The 19,814-nt window shown below is 41.2% G+C and overlaps 1 protein-coding gene across 3 annotated transcripts in view; it reads left to right on the top strand.

Annotated features, from left to right (window-relative positions):
• Positions 1-19,253, top strand: part of LOC132380908 (kin of IRRE-like protein 1) — a 210,246-nt gene extending 190,993 nt beyond the window's left edge. For all 3 annotated transcript variants that reach the window (XM_059949827.1, XM_059949826.1, XM_059949828.1), the window contains exons 14-15: positions 16,363-16,440; positions 17,331-19,253. In XM_059949827.1, the coding sequence (XP_059805810.1) occupies positions 16,363-16,440; positions 17,331-17,732 (480 nt within the window). In that variant the 3' untranslated portion in view covers positions 17,733-19,253. The remainder of the gene's footprint in view (positions 1-16,362; positions 16,441-17,330) is intronic.
• The last annotated feature ends 561 nt before the right edge of the window (positions 19,254-19,814 follow it).

The raw sequence follows: 19,814 nt of genomic DNA, 5'->3' as shown, positions 1-19,814 counted from the left end.
ACATATGTCTTTTAAGTGTAGTCATTGTACACACCTTTATTAATTGATTTGGTATCTTGTTCCATACACCCACCACACTGTGTGAAAAACAACTGACATCACTAATGTTTTTTACAAGCCCTTTAGCCCAACCAGTCCATGCCAAACATGGCACCCACTCGTTTATGGAGCTATGCAAGTGCTTCTTAAATGATGATATTGTAGCTGCCTCAACCACTTCCTCTGGCAGCTTGTTCTATAAACTCACAACACTCTGTGAGAAAAAAATTGTACCTCAGTTCACTTTTAAATCTTTCCCCTATTATTTAAATCTATGCCCCCTAGTTTTTGACTCCTTTACACTGAGGAAGGCACTGTTATCATCAATTTATTTATGCTTTTCATAATTTTAATCATTTCTATAAGGACAGCCCTAATTCTCCTACATTCCAAGGAATAATTAATTAACTGTCTGGCCAACTTCTCCCAATAACTCAGCCCCTGAAGTCCTGGCAGCATCCTCATAAATATTTTCTGCATGCTTTCCAAGTTAACAATGTGTTTCTATTAAAGGATGACCAATATTGTACATTGTACTTCCAAGTTGGCCTCGCCTTACATAATTGCAATATAATGTCCCAGCTTCTATAGTCAATGCCCTGTTCTTTTCATCACTTTGTTAACTTGTACTCCTAGGTCCCTGTGTTCCATTATACTCCCTAGTGCCCTACAGTTCAAAGCGTGAATGCTACACTGGTTTTATCTCAGTAGTTGAGAAGATGTTGGAGTCGATTGTTAAGGATGTGATTTTGGGGAACTTGGAGGTACATTATGAAATAGGCCATAGTCTTCATGGTTTCCTTAAGGGAAGATCTTGCCTGACAAAGTTGCCTGTTGGAATTCTTTGAAGAAATGGCAAGCGGGATAGACAAGAGAACTGTGTATGGATTTTCAGAGGCCTTTGATCAGGTGCAACATGCGATTCTGCTTAACGAGCTATGAGCCCATGGTATTACAGGAAAGATACTAGCATGGATAAAGCAGTGACTGATTGGCAGGAGCCAAAGAGTGGGAATAGAGGAGGCCTTTTCTGGTTGGTTGCTGGTGATTATTGGGGTTCCACAGGGGTCTGTGTTGGGACCACTTATTTTTATGTTATATGTCAATGACTAAAAGAATGAAATTGATGGCTTTGTGACGAAGTCTGTGGATGATATGAACATAGATGGAGAGGCAGGCAGTGCTGAGGAAGTAAAGAATTGGAATTAGAATTTAGAATTGGAATCTATTTAAATCTTATATCCATCCCACAACATGAGAGAGTAAAAATCTTTGTGTTATGACTCCATTGCAATGTACAGACATGTGAATTTATAAATCTAATGACTTATAGAAAGAAACTGTCCCATAGCCTGTTGGTCCTGGCTTTAATGCTGTGGTACCATTTGCCAGATGGAAGCAGCTGAAACAGTTTATGGTTGGGGTGACTGGTGTCCCCAATGATCTTCCAGGCCTTTTTTCTGCAGCTGCTGCTGTAAATATCCTCAGTGGAGGGAAGTTCGCATCCACAGATGCGCAGGGCTGTCTGTACCACTCTCTGCAGTGCCCAGCGATCAAGATTGGTGCAGTTCCTATACCAGGCAGTGATACAGCCAGTTAGGATGCTCTCAATGATGCCCCTGTAAAAAGTCTTGAGGATTTGAGGGACCATGCCAAACTTCTTTAGTCACCTGAGGTGCAAGAGACGACGTTGTGCTTTTTTTTTTTGCCACAAAGCCAGCGTGTGCAGTCCAGGTGAGATCATTGGTGATGTGTATATCCAGGAACTTGAAACTATTCACTCACTCAACTGTAGACCCATTGATGTTGATTGGGGAAAGCCTATCTCCATACCTTTTATAAATCCACAATCAGCTCTTTTGTTTTTTCAGACATTAAGGGGAGGTTGTTATCTTGACACCACTGTGTCGGGATGTCAATCTTTCCTCTGTCGGGTGTCTCATCATTGCTAGAAATAATTTTGCTACAATAAGTGTATGGGACACTGGAAAAATGTTGAATTTCCCCTTGGGGATGAATAAAGTATCTATCTATCTATCTATCTATAAGGCCAATCAAAGTCATGTCATCTGTGAATTTGAATTGAATATTGGATCTGTGTGAGACAGTACAATCATGGGTGTAAGGGGTGTAGAGAAGGGGGACACATAACACAACACTGGAGGGCACCCATGTTGAGGATCAGAGGGGCAAAGGTGTGGGAGCCTATCCTTACCATCTGTTGGTGTCTAGGAACCAGTTGCATAAGGTGGGGTGCAGGCTGAGGTCTCTGAGCTTCCTGTCAAATCTGGAGGTAATTATGGTGTTGAATAATGAACGGTAGTCCAGGAACAGCACTCTAATATATGCATCTCTCTTCTCCAGGTGAGTGAGGATGGTGTGTAGTGCTGTGGCCATGGTGTCATCGGTAGACAGTTCTATCGATAGATGAATTGTAGGAGATCTAATGTGGGTGGTAGCATGCTGCATATGTAGTCTTTAACCACCTTCTCAAAGTATTTGCTTATAATTGAGGTGAGTGTGATAGACCACAAATCATTCAGGAATGCTACTTTGGTTTTCTTAGGTACAGAGACAATGATAGATGATTTGGGAAAGGGAGAGATTAAAAATATCTGTAACCACACCAGCCAGCTGTTCACCACACTCTTTGAGTAGGTGCCCTGGGATGCCGTTCAGCCCCGTTGCCTGGCGGCTGTTGGAATGTTTTACATACCTCGGCCGCGGAGATGACCAGGGTGCAGGTCTCGTCAATAGTTCTCCTCGGAGGTTCAGTCTTAGCAACTTCAAGTCGATGTAAAAAACATTTAGCTTGTCAGGAAGCAAGGTGGAAATGTTGGCTGGACCTCTGCGTTTCCTCTTAAAGTCTGCGATGGTGTGCAGTTCTTGCCATATGCCATTTGTATCATTGTCGCAGAGTTGTGACTGCATTTTGTCCCTGTGTTGCCATTTTGCTACCTTGATGGCTCTGCATAAATCATAGTGGCATCTCTTGAGCTCCTGTTGATCTCCGGAGGTGAAGGCTTTATCCCTTGTGCTGAGAGCAACATGCACTGAACTATTTATCAAAGACAACACACTCAAAATGCTGGAGAAACTCAGCAGGCCAGGCAGCACCTGTGGAAAACCCTGCCGAAGGGTTTCAGGCCAAAACATTGTCTGTACTTTTTTTTACATAGATGCTGTCAGGCCTGCTGAGTTCCTCCAGCATTTTGTGTGCATTGTTTGGATTTCCAGCATCTGCAGATTTTTGCTTGTTTATTATTTATCAAAGGCTTCTGGTTTGGGTAGACCCAGATCGATTTTTAGGTAACAATGTCTTCAGTGCACTTCTGAATAAAGCTTGAGAACACCTCTGTGTATTTGGTGATGTACTCAACTCAAAATACTTCCCAGGTGATGCTATCAAAGCAGTCTTGTAACAGTGAGTCTGATTGGTTGGACCAGCAGTGGATAGTTTTCACTATGGCTGCTACCTGCTTCAATTTTTGCCTGTAGGTGGGTAGGACCAAGATGGAGGAATGGTCAGACTTTCCAAATGGAGTGCGGAGAAGTGCTTTAAAGGCATTATGGAAGGAAGAGTAGCAGTGCTTGAGTATGCTTCCTCCCAGAGTGCTCACCGAATGTTTTGGCAGAACTTTGGGTAAGCTTTAGTCAGCGATGCTTGGTTTAAAGTGTCCAACGATAATGAAAGGAGCCTCTGGGTGTGTGGTTTCATGAATATTGATGGTTTGGCAAAGTTTATTGTGAGGCAGGTTGGTATCAGCCTGTGGTGGGATGTGTATAGCTGTAATAATAACAGACCTGTTATTATTACAATGTTAGCATTTATTTTGAGAAATCCAGAATATAAAAGCAAGGATATAATGTTAAGGCTTTATAAAGTACTGGTGAGGCCTCACTTGGAGTATTGTGAACAATTTTGCGTCCCTTATCTAAGAAATAATGTGCTGACATTGGAGAAGGTTCAAAGGAGTTTCATGAAAATGATTTTGGGATTGAGTAGCGTCATATGGGGAGGATCTGATGGCTCTGAGCCTCTACTCAATGGAATTCACAAGAGTGAGGGGGAATTTCATTGAAATCTATCAAATGTTGAAAGGCCTTGATAGAGTGAATGTAGAGATATCTGGAGGTGAGTCCACAACCAGAGGACACAGTCTCAGAACAGAGGGATAGAGTTGCGGAGGAATTTATTTAGCCAGTGGTAAACCTCTGGAATTCATTGCCACTGGCATCCTTTAAGGCTGAGGTTGATCAATTCTTGATTAGTCAGGCCATGAAGTAATATGGGGAGAAGGCAAGAGTTTGCAGCTGAGAAGGAAATTAAATAGTTTGATGAAATAGCAGAGCAGACTCATAGATACATAGACACATAGAAAACCTACAGCACAATACAGGCCCTTCAGCCTCCAATGCTGTGCCAAACATGTACTTACTTTAGAAATTACCTAGGGTTACCCAGAGCCCTCTATTTTGCTAAGCTCCATGTACCTGTCCTGGAGTCTCTTAAAAGACCCTATTGTATCCACCTCCACCACTGTCGTCAGCAGCCTATTCCACACACTCACCACTCTCGGCATAAAATATCTACCCCTGACATCTCCTATGTACCTACTTCCAAACAATTTAAAACTACGTCCTCTCGTGCTAGCCATTTCAGCCCTGGAAAAGCCTCTGAATCGTCATCGTCATTGTGGCTATCCCTCAAGGTCGAGGATGACGGTCTTCATTCTGTTGATCTATTTATGGGCTCTCAAGTGGCTTATGAGTACAATCGTGGCTTTGAAAGTTCTTCCGCATTCAGGACAGGTAATTCCAGATGGCAGATCGGGCTTTGGTTGTTGCTGCCTCTCTTTCCATTTTCTTCTCTTTTCTTCTAATTCTGCACATCTTTTGGCTTCGAAGGTTGCTGTTCCTTCTCAGATGATGGTTTGCCAGAATTTCCTGTCCTTGGCATTGGTTTCCCAATTGTTGATATCAATGTTACATTTCTTCATGTTGGCTTTTAAGACGTCTTTGAATCTCTTCTGTTGTCCTGCCTCTTTTACGTTTGCCTTCTTTAAGCTGGGAGTAGAAGATTAGTTTCGGCAGACATTCGTCTTTCATACAAACAACATGACTGCTCCATCTTAGTTGGTTCTTGATAATGTAGGCTTCAATGCTCGTTGTTTTTGCTTCATTTTGCACAGTGGTCCCCAACCACTGGGCCGCGGACCAGTACTGGGCCACAAAGCATGGGCTACCGGGCCGTGAGGAAATATGATTTGGCGATATAAAACAATATGAGTCAGCTGCACCTTTCCGCATTCCCTGTCATGCCCATTATTGAACTTGAATCCATGCAAGGTCATTAATCGCCTAAACGCAATGATACCCCAGCGCCAGGGATCAATGGTTGGCCTCGGGTAACCGGCCACCGTTGCTATTGGCCTGGACTGCTGACAGATGGGTGCTGCCTCTAAACCTGTTTAGCACACCGAATGTTCGTAGGGAACCTGGTGCTAAAATATTCGCAGATGACCTAATTCGGCTTGGTTTCATAAGCAGCAGAGCAGCTACCTCATTGCGATCTACTGAAAGGCATCCCTCAAGCCAAACTTTTGTCAGCCAATGGATCCTACATACCTACAAGGGGAGGGGGCGCCCTGTCACACTCTTTCTTTCTTTCTTTCTTTCTTTTTCAATCTTTTTATTGAGTTTCATATATATATAAGAAAAAACATAACATAATAATGAATAGGTTATAAATACAATAGACTTGAAATTACATTAGTAATAGGATAATAATATCCTATTAAACATCAACAAAAAAAAGTACATTAATCAATCAAGTCTATATAATTATATATGAAAAAAAACCAAAAATAATCATCAAAGAAAAGGAAAAAAAATTTGAAAATATATAAAAGAGAATATATATTGAAAAAAAACACTAAACTAAACTAACATGGGCAATAATAACAGTTTATAAGTATATGATAGTGTCAAAAAAAAACTCCGGAACTCCATACCTGAACAAGAATAAGCGGAGAGAAGGTCTGAAAAAGGCCAAATTAATTCATATGAAAATGTCGAATGAACGGTCCCCAAGTTTCTTCAAATTTAATTGATTAGTCAAAAATAGTGCTACTAATTTTTTCCAAACTCAGATAAGAAATAGTTTGAGAGAACCACTGGAAAGTGGTAGAAGGATTTACTTCTTTCCAGTTTTGTAATATAGACCTTCTGGCCATTAATGTTACAAAAGCAATCATTCGTCTGATTGGAGGGGAAAATTGATTACCATCCTCATTTGGTATACCAAAAATTGCAGTAATAAAATGAGGTTATAAATCGATATTCCAAATTGAGGAAATGGCACCAAATATGTCCTTCCAATAGTTATGTAAAGTGGGACATGACCAAAACATGTGGGTCAATGAAGCCACTTCTAAATGACATCTGTCACATTGAGGGTTAATATGAGAATAGAATCGAGCAAGCTTATCTTTAGACATATAAGCTCTATGTACAATTTTAAATTGTATTAAAGCATGTTTAGCACATATAGAAGAGGAATTAACCATTTGTAAAATTTTTTCCCATTTATCTGTTGATATATTGTATCGAAGTTCTTTTTCCCATTCTTGTTTAATTCTATTTGATATTTCTGGTTGTATCTTCATAATCATGTTATAAATAAAAGCTACTAATCCCTTCTGACAAGGATTAAAGGTGAAAATCAAATCTGAGAAATCCAATGAAGTTGAATTGGGAAAAGATGGTAGAACTTTATGTAAGAAATTTCTAATTTGTAAGTATCTAAAAAAATTAGATTTAGGTAATTTAAATTTGTTGGAAAGTTGGTCAAAGGACATCAAAGTACCTTCAAAAAAAAATCACGAAAACATTTTATACCTTTCCTTTTCCATATGCTAAAAGCTTGATCTGTCAATGAAGGTTTGAAAAAAAAATTAAGTAAAATAGGGCTATCAAGAACAAAGTTTTTCAGAGTAAAAAACTTACGAAATTGAAACCAATTTCGTAGTGTATGTTTGATAACAGGATTAGATATCTGTTTATTGAATTTAACTAAATCAGCAGGAAGAAAAGAACCAAGAACGGAGAATATAGAATATCCCTTTACCTCACTACATTCCAAATTTACCCACTGTGGACACAATGGTGAGTCCAAATCTAGTTTCCAATACGTTAGGTTACGAATATTATTCGCCCAATAGTAAAATCTAAAGTTAGGTAAAGCTAAACCACCATCTTTTTTAGATTTTTGTAATTGCCTTTTACTTAACCTGGGGTTTTTATTTTGCCACACAAATGAGGAAATTTTTGAATCAATGTTGTCAAAAAAAGATTTAGGAATAAAAATTGGTAAGGCTTGAAATAAATATAAAAATTTCGGTAGAATCATCATTTTAATAGCATTAATCCGACCAACTAATGATAGGAATAAGGGAGACCATCTTGTAGTAAATTGTTGAATTTGATGAAGCATAGGTAAAAAATTCAGTCTAAATAAATCTTTATATTTCTTGGTGATTTTTATACCTAAATAGATAAAGTTATCAGTAACAACTTTAAATGGTATCCTGTCATTCAATAAGGTTTGTGCGTTTAAGGGGAATAATTCACTCTTATCTAAGTTTAATTTATAACCAGAAAAACTACCAAATTGAGCCAACAAGGATAAAATAGCGGGAATAGACCTGTTAGGATCAGAAATATATAACAGCAAGTCATCAGCATAAAGTGATAATTTGTATAACTTCTCATTACGGGTGATACCAAAAATATTAGGAGATTCATGAATAGTAATGGCTAAAGGTTCTAATGCAATATTAAATAATAAAGGACTTAAAGGTCAACCTTGTCTCGTACCACGAGATAATTGAAAAAAAGAGGATCTATAATTATTTGTAAGAACAGAAGCAACAGGTTTATAATATATTAATTTAATCCATGATATAAAATTAGGACTAAAATTAAAATTTCTCAATGCATTAAATAAGTATGTCCATTCAACTCTATCAAAAGCTTTTTCAGCATCTAATGAGATAACACATTCTGGGGTTGTGGGTGATGAAGTATAAATTATATTAATCAATTTTCTAACATTAAAAAAGGAATACCGATTCCTAATAAAACCAGTTTGATCTTCTGAAATAATCTGTGATAGTACCTTTTCTAATCTAATGGCTAAATTTTTTTTAAGAATCTTAGAATCTACATTTAATAATGATATAGGGCGATAAGATGCACATAAAGTAGGATCTTTATCTTTTTTAAGAATTAGAGAGATAGTAGCTTCATAAAAAGATTGAGGTAATCTCTTCTTAACAAACGCATCATTAAAGATTTCACATAACCAAGGAGAAAGTAAAGAAGAAAAAGTTTTAAAAAATTCTACAATATAACCATCAGGGCCAGGAGCTTTCCCTGAATTCATTGATGAGATAGCCTCTCTTATTTCGGCCATAGAGATAGGAGCATCAAGTAAGCTACGATCTTCATCTATCAGTTTAGGAATATTCAAATTGTTAAAAAAATTATCCATCATGGACAGGTCACCATCAAATTCTGATTGATATAAAGATTTATAAAAATCTTGAAAAGTGTTATTGATTTCTTTATGATCAGTAGTTAAATTACCGTCTTGTTTACAAATTTTAATAATTTGTCGCTTAGTCGAAATAGCTTTTAATTGATTAGCTAACAATTTACCAGTTCGATCACTATGAATATAAAATTGAGCCCTGGTCTTGATTAATTGATTCTCAATTGAAGAAGATAATAATAAGCTATGTTCCATTTGAAGCTCAACTCTCTTCTTATAAAGTTCTTTGGTAGGAGTAACGGAATAAATCTTATCAATTTCTTTAATTTTATCTACCAATAAAGCTATATCTAAATATCTTTGTTTTCTTTTACCAACGGAATATGAGATAATTTGTCCACGGATAAAAGCCTTGAAGGAGTCCCAAAGTATTCCTCTATCAATCTCTTCGGTATAGTTTGTTGAAAAAAATAAGTCAATTTGTTGTTTTATGAAGGTAATAAATTCTGGATCTTGAAGCAAAGTAGCGTTGAGTCTCCAAGATCTAGTATTAATGGAAGAGTCCGAGATCTTGATAGATAACTTCAAAGGTGCATGATCCAAAATGGCAATAGAATCGTATTTACAATCAGTAACATCTGCTAATAGACGATGATCAATAAGGAAATAATCAATTCTAGAATAACTATGATATACATGTGAAAAAAATGAAAATTCTTTATCTTTAGGGTTCAGAAACCGCCATATTTCAGTAATTCCCGAATCGACCATAAAAGAATTAATAAGTAAAGCTGATCTATTCGGAAGAGTTCGAATAGGTTTAGATCTATCCATCGAAGGATTCAAACAACAATTAAAATCTCCACCCATTATCAACATATATTCATTTAGATTAGGAAGGGAAGTAAATAAACGTTTAAAAAATTCAGGGCAGTCAAAATTTGGAGCATAAATATTAACTAGAACGACTTTTCGATTAAAAAGTGAGCCAGTTATCAACAAAAATCTGCCCTGTGGATCAGAAATAATTTCATGATGTGTAAACGAAATTGAGGGGTCTATAAAAATAGACACACCCCTAATTTTGGCGGTACAATTCGAGTGAAATTGTTGACCCTTCCAGAACCTAAAAAAACGTTGATTATCCTCCCTCCTAATATGGGTCTCCTGTGCAAAAATAATATTAGCGTTCAATCTATGGAATACTTTAAATATTTTTTTACGTTTAATCGGATGATTTAAACCATTAGTATTCCAAGAGATAAAGTTAATAGATTTATCCATCATGCCAATATTAGTTGTGTGTATCATAAAAGGTTAAAAAGACACATAACCCATAATTCAGGAAGAAGGAAAATTGATTCAGGAGCAACCGGAGAACATGACACCTCAACAATATTAATAATTTAAAGTCGGCCCATAAACTAAAAGCAAAAAAATAAAAAGCAAAAGCATGAAAAAAGATCCCTCCCCCTCCCCCCACCCTTCGAAAGAAAGCCAAGCAGCAGGCGCATAATCTAATACTAACATTACCCCCATTTCAAGATGGCAGCTCCATAAAAAGATTTAAAAAAAAACTATGTAACACCCAGATTAAGATATAGGGTTGCAAAAAGAAAATATATATCAGTCAGAATGAAAAAACTAATATAATAAAACAAACAATCATTAATAAAAAAAGAGTATGAACATTAAAATTTGAAAGTGTAATATACCTTTAAAAAAAATTCCATGTTCAAATACAAGAAAGATGACGTTTCAAAAACAAAGACTTATGGGAAGAAGAACGACATTTTGAAAAAGCCATATTACAAAATATAAATGTAAGTTCAGCAATCTATTAAAAAAAATTTAGTAAAAAAGAGTTATCAAAATAGAATTAAAAAAAAGATTTAATAGACACTACAATATATATAAAAAAAAGACTAAAAAATTCAAAACATTCATCCCATTTCTAAGTACAGGCAGACAAATAAACGCTTACAGAAAGCAAAGTCTTATGGGAAGAAGAAACGACATTTTGAAAAAAAAGTAATTCATTATTACAAAATAAAAACGTGTATAAAAAAGGATATTATAAGAATTAAAAGAGCATCTATAAACAATGATAATAGTAGTAAAAAAAAAGAACCAGACCCGTAGATCAGGATAAGAAGTTGTAACCCAGCTTCATAGGTTAAAACTTAAAATGAGATGGCATCCTCTCTCCGAAAAATCTTCAATATAACACATAGTTCAAGTTGCACTAGAAGATCGATATTCTTCAACAAATTTCTTCGCTTCTTCCGGAGTGTTGAAAAATTGTTGACTGTTGTCGTTCAGCATAATTCTAAGCTTCGCTGGATATATTAAAGCTTGTTTAAGTCCAATCGAGTGAATCTCTGCCATCACTGGTTTAAAAGCGATTCTCGCTCTCATTACTTCGTATGAATAATCCTCAACAATTCGAAATCTGTTGTTGTTGTGAGAAATCATACCTTTTTTACGAGCTAATCGAATTAGAAGCTCTTTCTCACGAGGATAATGAAGGCGAACAATCACCGCTCGTGGTTTAACACTCGTAGCCGAAAATCTCGCAACTCTGTGAGCGCGGTCGATAATAGGTTTATTATGCAAACCTTCATCACCGAAAATTTCCCACAATAATTTAGAGAAAAATTCAGTTAAATCACCGGACTCAACTTTTTCGGGAAATCCGATGATACGCAAATTCTGTCTACGAGATCGGTTTTCGAGATCAGTAATTTTAAACTTATACTGATCTATAGTTTTAGCAGTCGACTCTATCTTCTTCTCCAGCACTTCAATTGTACGTGCTTTTTCACAATTTGATTTTTCAAGAGTCGTGATCTTATCTTCATGCCGCTGAATATCTGATGCCTGCGATTGAAGCTTAGTTTCAAGCGATCTAACAACTGCTTCAAGTTCAGATATTTTCGTGGTAAGCTTATTTTCCAAACTTGCCAGTTTACTTTCCAATTTACCTTCTAACCTGCCTTCCAAACCCGCAAGTTTAGCATCCAGAAGGTTAGAAATTATGTCGATGGATAAAGGATCCTTAGACGATTTCTTGCTTGTAGCCATTTTAAGTTTGACAAGATTAGATCAAATATTGTTTTAGGAAAAAAAAAGTTAATCAGAAGTAGCAACTCATATGATTAAGTTCGAAAAGATTTGATTAAAGGGTGATTATAGTTAAAAAAATGAAGAGTGCCTAAAAGGCAGATGTTTACGTCACCATCTTGAAACTCCACCCCCGCTGTCACACTCGTTGCTCAGTCGGTCGCTTTCTCCGGACTGCGACTGCCGAGGCCCCAGCACAGGGACCTCCGGCCCTTACCTGGTCCTCTCACTGGTGTGTTACAATGATGTTACATGTTCATACAAGGAAAATATGTGCTGTGTGTTTAATATCCAAACGTCACTTAAAATGTTATGATGCTATTGACTGAGAAGTGAGTTATAATTGACTTATCACTATATTCATGCAAGGAAAATATGTGCTGTGTGTTTAATATTAAATCTGTTAGATAAACCCTTTTAGAAACAAAATTGAGTGTATTAGCCACTTATAAATGACTTATCACCTATACTCCAGTCATGATAACACTGCCCCCGTCAGCCGGTCCGCAAGAATGTTGTCAATATTAAACCGGTCCACGATGCTAAAAGGTTGGTGACATAGAACATAGAACATAGAACATAGAATTGTACAGCACATTACAGGCCCTTGGGCCCACAATGTTGTGCTGACCCTCAAACCCTGCCTCCCATATAACCCCCCATCTTAAATTCCTCCCTGTACCTGTCTAGTAGTCTCTTAAACTTCACTAGTGTATCTGCCTCCACCACTGACTCAGGCAGTGCATTCCACACACCAACCACTCTCTGAGTGAAAAAACTTCCTCTAACATCCCCCTTGAACTTCACTCCCCTTAACTTAAAGCCATGTCCTCTTGTACTGAGCAGTGGTGCCCCGGGGAAGAGGCGCTGGCTGTCCACTCTGTCTATTCCTCTTAATATCTTGTACACCTCTATCATGTCTCCTCTCATCCTCCCTCTCTCCAAAGATTAAAGCCCTAGCTCCCTTATTCTCTGATCATAATCCATACTCTCTAAACCAGGCAGCATGCTGGTAAATCTCCTCTGTAACCTTTCCAATGCTTCCACATCCTTCCTATACTGATGCAACCAGAACTGGACACAGTACTCCAAATGTGGCCTAACTAGAGTTTTATATAGCTGCATCATTACATCGCGTCTCTTAAACTCTATCCCTCGACTTATGAAAGCTAACACCCCATAAGCTTTCTTAACTACCCTATATACCTGTGAGGCAATTTTCAGGGATCTGTAGACATGTACCCCCAGATCCCTCTGCTGCTCCACACTACCAAGTATTTAGCCATTTACTTTGTACTGTGCCTTGGAGTTTGTCCTTCCAAAGTATACCACCTCACACTTCTCCAGGTTGAACTCCATCTGCCACTGCTCAGTCCACTTCTGCATCCTATCAATGTCTCTCTGCAATCTTCGACAATCCTCTACACTATCAACAACACCACCAACCTTTGTGTCGTCTACAAACTTGCCAACCCACCCTTCTACCCCCACATCCAGGTCGTTAATAAAAATCACGAAAAGTAGAGGTCCCAGAACAGATCCTTGTGGGACACCACTAGTCACAACCCTCCAATCTGAATGTACTCCTTCCACCACAACCCTCTGCCTTCTGCAGGCAAGCCAATTCTGAATCCACCTGGCCAAACTTCCCTGGATCCCATGCTTTCTGACTTTCTGAATAAGCCTACCATGTGGAACCTTGTTAAATTCCTTACTAAAATTCATGTAGATCACATCCACTGCACTACCCTCATCTATATGCCTGGTCACCTCCTCAAAGAACTCTATCAGGCTTGTTAGACACAATCTGCCCTTCACAAAGCCATGCTGACTGTCCCTGATCAGACCATGATTCTCTAAATTCCCACAGATCCTATCTCTAGAAATCTTTTCCGACAGCTTTCCCACCACAGATGTAAAGCTCACTGGTCTATAATTACCCGGACTATCCCCACTACCTTTTTTGAACAAGGGGACAACATTCGCCTCCCTCCAATCTTCCGGTACCATTCCCACGGACAACGAGGACATAAAGATCCTAGCCAGAGGCTCAGCAATCTCTTTTCTCGCCTCGTGGAGCAGCCTGGGGAATATTCCGTCAGGCCCCGGGGACTTACCCGTCCTAATGTATTTTAACAACTCCCAACACCTCCTCTCCCTTAATATCAACATGCTCCAGAACACCAACCTCACTCATATTGTCCTCACTGTCATCAAGTTCCCTCTCATTGGTGAATACCGAAGAGAAGTATTCATTGAGAACCTTGCTCACTCACTTCCACAGCCCCCAGGCACATCTTCCCACTTTTATCTCTAATCGGTCCTACCTTTACTCCTGTCATCCTTTTGTTCTTCATATAATTGAAGAATGCCTTGGGATGTTCTTTTACCCTACTCACTAAGGCCTTCTCATGCCCCCTTCTTGCTCTTCTCAGCCCCTTCTTAAGCTCCTTTCTTGATACCCTATATTCCTCAATAGCCCCATCTGATCCTTGCTTCCTAAACTTTATGTATCCTGCCTTCTTCCACCTGACTAGATTTTCCACTTCACTTGTCATCCATGGTTCCTTCATCCTACCATTCTTTATCTTCCTCACCGGGACAAATTTATCCCTAACATCCTGCAAGAGATCCTTAAACATCAATCACATGTCCATGGTACATTTCCCTGCAAAAACATCATCCCAATTCACACCCGCAAGTTCCATCCTTATAGCCTCATAATTTGCCTTTCCCCAATTAAAAATTTTCCTGTCCTCTCTGATTCTATCCTTTTCCATGATAATGCTAAAGGCCAGGGAGCGGTGATCACTGTCCCCCAGATCCTCACCCACTTGACAGATCTGTGACCTGACCTGGTTTGTTACCTAATACTAGATCTAGTATGGCATTCTCCCTAGTCAGCCTGTCAACATACTGTGACAGGAATCCATCCTGGACACACTTAATAAACTCTGTCCCATCTAAACCCTTGGAACTAAACAAGTGCCAATCAATATTAGGGAAGTTAAGGTCACCCATGATAACAACCCTGTTATTTTTGCACCTTTCCAAAATCTGCCTCCCAATCTGCTCCTCGGTATCTCTGCGGCTACCAGGGGGCCTATAGAATACCCCCAGTAGAGTAACTGCTCCCTTCCTGTTCCTGATTTCTACCCATATTAACTCAAAAGAGGATCCTGCTACATTATCCACCCTTTCTGCAGCTGAAATAGTATCCATGACTAGTAATGCACCCCTCCTCCCCTTTACCCCCTCTCTATCCCTGTTAAAGCACTGAAATCCAGGAATGTTGAGAATCCATTCCTGCCCTGGTGCCAGCCAAGCCTCTGTAATGGCCACTACATCATAATTCCATGTATGTATCCAAGCTCTCAGTTCATCACCTTTGTTCCTGATGCTTCTTGCATTGAAGTACACACACTTTAGCCCTTCTACCTTATTACCTTTACACCCTTTATTCTGCTTCTTTTTCATCAAAGCCTCTCTATATGTTACATCTGGCTTTACTCCATGCACTTCTTTCACTCCTCTATCACTCTGGGTCCCATCCCCCTTGCAAATTAGTTTAAACTCTCCTGAACCAAGCTAGCACACTGTATTGACCCCTGATTTAGCACACCAATGTTGGTTCTTCTATCTTCCCAGCTGATAAATAATACATTTCAAAGACAGCATTGATGGAACTTTTCAAGTGCCTTCAGATGTCGTCGGTATGTTGTCCAGGTTTCTGATGCATATAGGAGCGTTGGGATAACCACTGCTTTGTACACTAACACTTTGGTGTCTGTTCAGATGTCATGATCATGAAAGACTCTTGTTTGGAGATGTCCAAAAGCTGTTCCAGTGCATTTAAGATGATGTTGGATCTCCTCATTAAGATACAGAAAGTGATCCACATTTTCCAGGGTTGTTTTGCAAAGTTAAGTTGTTGGTTCTATCCAATTTCTCTCAGTTGGTGATGGTTGGAAGATGATCTGAGTCTTTGTGGAATTGATGGTAAGTCCAAGTTTCGTGTATGCACGGTTGAAGGCAGTCAGAATCTGTTGTAGGTGGTTTTCTGAGAGAGCTGCAACACTGTTGTCATCTGCGTATGGGAACTTGATGAGGAACTCATGGATATCTTGTTTTTGGACTTGAGGTGGGCAAGATTGAAAAGTCTGTGCCATCTGTTCTGTAGACAATTTCCAGTCCTGGGGGTAGGTCGTCCTTGATGCTGTGGATGTTTGTCGCAGTGAAGATGGTGAACAAAGTGGCGGCAATCAAGCATCCCTGTTTTACTCCTGATCTGACTTGAAAAGGCTCACAGTTACTTTTGCTGACCAAGCATGCCATCGTGTAGGAGTCTCAGGATTTAAATTTACTTTTCAGGGCATCCATAGCTGAATAGGACATTCCATATGAGTTGCCTTGATACTGAGTCAAAGGCTTTGGTGAGGTCGATGAATACCATGTACAAAGGTTGAAGTTGTTTACGACATTTTTCTTGTAGTTGACGCATTGTGAAGATCATAAAGATTGCTCCACGGTCCAGACATATACACACACACACACACACACACACACACACACACACACACACACACACACACACACACACACACACACACACTCACACTCACTCCTCATTGTCTTACCTTGCTCAGGCATTCAAGGAGGACATCGAACTGAAGTCCGACCTGCGTCCAGACATCATCGATACACGGGAGGAGAATGAACTCAAGGTAAAGGAAACTCTAGTCCCACTCCCAACATCTCCAGCAGGCACCACATCCCACACAGTGTGCCCCCAGCTGTGGAGATGTGTAAATGAGGAAGGGGATGGACAGAGGAGTTGGAAAGAGAGTGGGAGGAAGTGGACAGATGGAAGAGGTGGAAGGAGAATGAGAGGGAGGAATGAGTTGGATGAGAGTGAGAGGGGGAAGGGGGTGAATGGAGGGTGAGAGGAAGGAAGGTGGTGGATGGAGGGTGAGAGGAAGGAAGGTGGTGGATGGTGGGGATCAATGGAGGGTGAGAGGGAGGGAGGAGTAGATGAGGTTGAGAGGGATGAGGTGGATGGAGAGTGAGAGTGGGAGAGAGGAGGCAAATGGAGGGTGAGAGGGAGCAAGGGGCATTTGGAAGGTGAAAGAGAGGGAGGGGTGGAAAGAGGATGGATGGACGTTGATAGGGATGTGTGTATGGAACGTGACAGAGGGGAAGGGGATGGAAGGTGAGAGGGTGGGGTGGATAGAGGGTGACAGGAAGGGTGGGGAGGATGGAGTGTGAGAAGGGATTGAGAGTGAGGGAGGGAGGAGCTTGTGGGTAAGTGGGAGGGAGGGATGAGTGGAGGGTGAGAGAGAGGGGTGTATGGAGGGTGAGTGGGAGGGGAGGATGGAGGGTGAGAGGCAGGGATGGAAGGCATGAATGGGTGGTGGGAGAGAGAAGGTCTATATATGGGTGACAGATGGGATGTACTCAGAGGGTGGGAGGATTTGAAGTGTGGATGGTTGGGGATTGAGTGGAGGAGTGAGGGAGGGAAGGCTAATAGAATATGTTTCTGGAAGGGTTAGAGGAATGGATGGAGGTGGGCACTGTAGCGACTGAGGACTCACATCTACTCTCCCCTTGGCTTCAGGATCCGACCAATGGCTACTACAATGTGCGGGGTCAAGAAGAGAGACCAGCTTCCCGGACACTTCTGTATGCGGACTACCGACCTGCGGGGCCACGCTTTGAGACACGCCCTCCTTCCCGCCTCTCCCACACCAGTGGCTATGCCCAGGGTGCTGGTGTACCCCCACTGACAGGCTCACCCTATGGGCGACTGCCCGACTTTCCTGGGGATGGAGCTGGGGACGCAGTCAGCCAGCTATCATACGAGCCCTATGCTTATACATATGGCATGCCCCTGTACACGCGGACATTCGAATCCTTTGAAACTCCACCCAAGTACACTGGTGCCTCCCGCTTCTCTTACTCCTCCTCCCAGTCCGAGCATGGACGTCCCTACCAACAGCGCATGCAGACCCATGTCTGACCATTTATGATCCTCAACTGCCTGACCCTTCCCTTTGTCACCCCATTTCCCTGTTTGGCCCTTCAATCATTCCCACCCCTCAGGTGCCTTTCGAATTGTGACCAATCAGTATTGAAGTGGATATGGTGAAGGAGTTGTTGGACAGTCAGACACTAAAGTCAGAGAGTCACGCCAGCCCTCAATCAGGGAAGCCCCTCACTCTCTCTTCCCTCTACCCTCCCTCATTTGCTTGCCTGTCTTCTTCTCCTTCCAATCTCCTTCCTCTCCTCCCCTCCTTCCATGCTTACCTTGCCTTACCTTCCATGCTCCCCTCGTATTGTCCTCCTCATTTGATCCTTTCTATCACCGTGGCTTCTCCCACCACTCCCGTTCTCTTCCTCTTCCCTCACCTCCTTCCTCTCATCTGTCCATCATGCTCCCCTCTCAGTTGTCCTATTCCCATGTCACTCCTCCTCTGCCTTCTGCTTCCGCTTCCCCTTTCCCTGCCTCCTTCTTCTACTCCTCCTACTTCCCTCCCCTCTCCCCTATGCTCTCCTTCTGTACTTTTCTCTGTCTCCTCCGCCACTCCTTCCCCCCCACCAACTCCTCCCCCTGTCCCTACCAGGTCTTCTCATTCTGCTTCCCTGATCTTCCCCTGGCAATGATTTGACTGCTTGTCACTTGCTGACTGCCTCCACTGGCTGCCTCCCAATTGCCCACTCAGAGAGTGTGTATATATTTATACTTCCTTTGGTCAAGTCTATTTTATATAGTGTGTGTGTGTGTGTGTGTGTGTGTGTGTGTGTGTGTGTGTGTGTGTGTGTGTGTGTGTGTGTGTGTGTGTGTGTGTGTGTGTGTGTGTGTGTGTGTGTGTGTGTGTGTGTGTGTGTGTGTGTGTGTGTACACTGTGGATATATACTGTATATTCTATAAGCTGGGGAACAGGCCCCTCTATATCACAACAAAGAGCTTTGAAATGTATCACACTAAGCTTCAATCGCACATGCGTGATTTTGCAACATTCCAGATCCTGGTGATAGCCCAAGAACGTGACTAATCCCCAAGTCTTCCACAATTTCCTTCAACTACCTCTGCCCCTCAAGAGGCAGTTCACAGTTTCTGTCTCAGTACCACCATCTTGAAGTGTGTGATGGGACAGTGTAGAGAGAGCTTCACTTTGTGTCTGACCATGCCCTGGGAATGTGTGATGAGACAGTGTAGAGGGAACTGCACTGTGTCAGACCAATGCCCCGGGAGAGTGTGATGGGACAGTGTAAAGGGAGTGTCACCCTGTGTATAAGCTGTCCTGTTCCTGCCGTTTAAGGACTATTATCACTGGTACGATTCCACTCCTCATCCTGGACAGTACAAGGGCCCATATGTCCCAATAGGTACTGCCTGTCAGTCTGCACATGTGGCAGAACATCACTCTCTCCTTCACACAGCAGGAGAGACAGGTGCTGCAAAAGTATGGGCCATTGCTGTGAATGGAGGAACTACCACAGAGCACTTAAAACTATTAAAGAGAAATGTTATACCTTTTTCTAGGTTTGGAGTTTTATCAGTGAACAACGTCTGGTTAATCTGACAGAGCCCTGAGGGAGAGGCCATTGTTAGGGAAAGGAGGATGGAAGATTAGGGAGCACTGCACTGTGGAATGAGGTTGAGTGTGGCCATGAGGGGAATGAGGGATGGATGAATAGGGAGCACTGTTCTGTGGGAGGAGGGATGGGAGAAGGGCTGTGGTGAAGTTCAGTGATAGAAGGGCAGTGAGGGAACGCTGTGCCGTGGAAGGAGAGGTGGGGGAGGTCCATGAGGGGAATGAGGGATGGATGATTAGGGACTGCTGTTCTGTGGGAGGAGGGATGAGGGAAGGGCTGTGGTGAAGTGGAGTGATAGGAGAGCAGTGAGGGAATGCTGTACTGTGGAAGGAAGAGGTAGGGAGCGATTGCTGCATTACACAAGAGATGTAGGGAAGGGAGGTGAAGGGTGGTTTCAGCTGTAAAGGATTGTATGACTATTTTTGGGTGAGGGATTGCTTTTATTCTCCTGAATCGAAAGTGGGATGCAGGGAGAACAAATGCAGAGGGACAGAGAGATATA

This window comes from Hypanus sabinus, chromosome 25, assembly GCF_030144855.1.
Source record: "Hypanus sabinus isolate sHypSab1 chromosome 25, sHypSab1.hap1, whole genome shotgun sequence".
Classification (NCBI taxonomy): Eukaryota; Metazoa; Chordata; class Chondrichthyes; order Myliobatiformes; family Dasyatidae; genus Hypanus; species Hypanus sabinus.
Note: the sequence above shows the minus strand (reverse complement) of the source record. Positions and strands in the feature narration are given on the sequence as shown.